At 63.1% G+C, this 3353-nt stretch overlaps 1 protein-coding gene across 1 annotated transcript in view; it reads right to left on the minus strand.

Annotated features, from left to right (window-relative positions):
- The window catches only part of ARPC1B (actin related protein 2/3 complex subunit 1B), a 5934-nt gene extending 2775 nt beyond the window's left edge, over nt 1-3159 (minus strand). The window contains exons 1-4 of the mRNA XM_005420441.3: nt 3143-3159; nt 1479-1552; nt 736-840; nt 1-187 (exon numbers count right to left, since the gene is read on the minus strand). Of these exons, the coding sequence (XP_005420498.1) occupies nt 1-187; nt 736-840; nt 1479-1542 (356 nt within the window). The 5' untranslated portion in view covers nt 1543-1552; nt 3143-3159. The remainder of the gene's footprint in view (nt 188-735; nt 841-1478; nt 1553-3142) is intronic.
- Between the last annotated feature and the right edge of the window lie 194 nt (nt 3160-3353).

The following is a 3353-nucleotide window of genomic DNA, read 5'->3' on the forward strand; positions in this document are numbered from 1 at the left end:
AGGCGGGAGCCGCTGCCCACAGCAAATTTGTTCTCCCTGGGGGACCACTTGACGCAGCGGGCGGCGCGGTTGATCCTCAGGATGACCAGGGTGGGCTTCCAGACGTTGCCCTTGAGGGTCCACACGTAGGCGTTGCGGTCGGTCCCGCACGTCACCAGCCGGTTGCTCTCGGGGGCCCAGTCGATGCCTGGAAGGCAGAGGGGGATGATGGTGGCCCATGGTGGCCCAGGGAGCCTCAGGAGTGGCAATGGTGGCACTCAGGGCTGGGGGGTGTCTGAAGGTGGGGTTGTTCTGGGTGGTTTCTGCTCCACACCATCCCTTCCCATCCTTCCCACCTCAAAGCATTCCATGTCAACCCATCCCACCCCATCTCTCTCATCCATCCACCTCATTCCATCCCATCCCTTCCCATGCCTCCCACACCATTCTACTCCCTCCCAACCCATCTCTCCTATATATCCATCACCCATCCATTCCCCATTCCATCCTATCCCATCCCTTCCCTTCCCATCCATCCCAATCCATCTCACCCCATTTTTCCCATCCATCCCTCTCTACCTCCACCTCATCCCTCTCCATCTCTCCCATCCCCATCCATCCCACCCACACAACCTGCTCCATTCTCCTCCACCCCTGCACAAGCCCCATCCACTGGGTGCCAGTGCCACGAGCAGGGCTGGCAGCAGCTCTGGGACACCATCCGTGTCCCTGTCCCCTCTGCCAGCCAGGACTCACCTGTCACCTGCCCGTTGTGCTCCTTCAGCTCGTGCACTTTGCTCCACTTGGCCCCATCCTTGCGGTAGATGTGAACCTCGTGGTTGTTGGGGCACAGGGCGATCTCTGGGGGTGACAGTGGCCAGGACAAAGCCCTCCCCTGGGTCACAGGGTCCACAGAGCCAACCAGCACCCACCCACCCTTTCCTGGGCTCCAGGTCCCCTCTGAGCCCCATCTGCCTGGGGGGGGTCCCACCAAGCCCCCAGCCCTGCTCCTGCACTGCCCTGATGCTGCAAATTGTCCCTACAGGAAGGGAGAACCCCACACCCCACAGCCAGGGTCATCCCTTCCCTACAGCGTGGTCCCATGGGGCTGGTGGGCTGAGACAGGACAGGGTGGGATGGAACGGGACGGCTGGGGGTGCACAGCTCCCAAATCCAGCCCCATCCATCCCGCCCCGCCTGCGCGGCTCTCGGCCGCAGCACAGAAAGCCTTTTTTGTTCTCCCACATCCCCCGGGCCGCGCTCGGGAAATGCCATCGCCCGTGAATCACCGGCTCCGCTCCCGTCCCTCCCTCCCCGGCCGCTGCCTGGGGCCGGACGCTGTGAGGACACCCCCGTGGCAGGCTCTGTCCCGCACGGGCACCGGGGGGCACCGGGATGGGCTGTCCCAGCCCCCAAACCCAGCCCCAGCCCCGGGGATGCTGAGCCAGGACAGTGCCCGGGGATCCCTCGGGAATTTCGGGAGCCCCAGGTGTACTCACGGGTGCGGTCCTTGTTCCAGGCATGGCAGCTGATGGGCTCCAGCAGGAAGCTGTGGTAGGCCATGGCTCACGGGCTGGGGACAGGGAGAGACCCCCAGGCAGGGATGAGACCCCAGTCCCACAGAAGGATCCTTCCCGCTGGGATCAGCCCTGTGCTGCAGCCCACCATGTCTCTCCGAGAGAGAGTTTTCCTGAGGATCTCCAAGCTCAGAAATTGTCCATTTCCAGGAACTTCTAAACCCTGCTGCCAGCCTGCTCCAGCTGGCTGGAATGTGCTGGGCGGGAGCTGCCTGGGCACACAGGGATGGGGTGCCAGCAGCCCCATGTGCACCCTGGGGTCCCACCACGGGCAGCACCTCCTCTCTCCACCCCAGCAGGGCCACATCCACTCCCTCCTTCCACACCTCTCATTTAGGAAGAGCCAAAGCCCCACGGCGGCACTTCCATCCCATCAGGACTGATCCCTGCTCCTGGCTGAGCTCCCACCACTCCTGCTGCTCCCCAGCTGCCATGGGATGGGGAGTTTGCACCCTACAGGTGCCACGGGAGCGGGAAGGGCTCCGAGCACTTTCACAGCCCCTTGGCCATCCTGAGCAGGGATGGAGGGAAACACCTCGCCAGGGCGTGGCTGGCGACGGGAATTACTCACAGCCTGCTCTCGGCTATTTTGGGAACTCCTTGAACACGTCCCGTTTTCTTTGGCAGCTAAAAACGTTACAGGGGAAGGGAAAAAAGTCCATCTTAGCAAAGTTCCATCCCTGGGCTGGGGAAAAGAAAATCGGAGGAGCTCCATCAGCTGCGTTCTGCATGTGGAGAAATTCCAGGGCTGATGCAGGACAGCCCTGCTGTCACACAACCCCTGGCCAAGGACACGGGCAGGGATGAGGAGGCAGCTGTCCTATCCAGCCCCAGCGATGCCCGAGGATGCAGCACAGGGTGTCCCAAGGAGGGAACAAAGCTGCTGCTGCCACCACGGGCCTCTCCCTCGAGCCCTGAGGATGGAGCAGCACCACGAGGGATGGACAAAACCATCAGCGACAGGCACATTGCAAGAGATCAGGAGAGGAAAAATGTGCGAAAAAGGGATTCGGCTGAAATGAGGGCCTGGCTCAAAGGGCTCCCGGGAGGAGGGATGGGAGGCAGGACACAGCGAGGTGCGTTCTGGCTTTGACACGAAGAAACCAGCAATACTTTTACTTTTTCCAGGTGGTTTGGGAGCTCAGAGGCATAAACGCTCCTCGCTGGCGTCCCTGCTGCTCCCTCGCTGAGTGCCCCCCGAAGGGACGAGCTCAGCCTTTGCCAGACACGGGAAGGAGCGAGGGCTGCGAGGGCCGGGCCGCTCCCGGCAGCGGGTGGAGTTTTAATTTCCCCTCGGCCCCTTTCGAGCCATTCCCCGCTCCTGGTGCCCCACTGGCCGAGTCCTGCCCCGGCCCGGAGCGACCCCCGGGGCTCGGCTGCCCCTTCCCCAGCTGGGCACAGCACCAGAGGAGCCGTGCTTACATCCCTCCCTCCCTCCCTCCCTCTCCCAACCCAGGGGCTCTTGAGGGAGGAAAACGGGAATTTTCCGAAGGCCAGACAGGGCGGGACTGGGAGCTGGAACAGCTCCGTTATCTCCCCGGCCAGTCCAAGCAGTTCGGAAACATCCCCGGAGGAGATAACCAAACCTTGGCAGATCCCCGGGCCGGGGGCTCCTCCCAGTCCCGGGAGGAAGCCGCACACCAGAGGAGATGGAGTTTGGGTTTTACGAGCCTGGCGGGGTGGCGGGAGGAGGGGTTGTACCCAGTGAGGATCCTGCAGGGAGCTGGGACCCCCTGAAACTCTCCCCGGACACTGTGGTGGACCCGGCACCACCCGGACCCCAACACCGACCCCCGG

The sequence above is a fragment of the Geospiza fortis genome, unplaced genomic scaffold (assembly GCF_000277835.1).
Source record: "Geospiza fortis unplaced genomic scaffold, GeoFor_1.0 scaffold237, whole genome shotgun sequence".
Taxonomy (NCBI): domain Eukaryota; kingdom Metazoa; phylum Chordata; class Aves; order Passeriformes; family Thraupidae; genus Geospiza; species Geospiza fortis.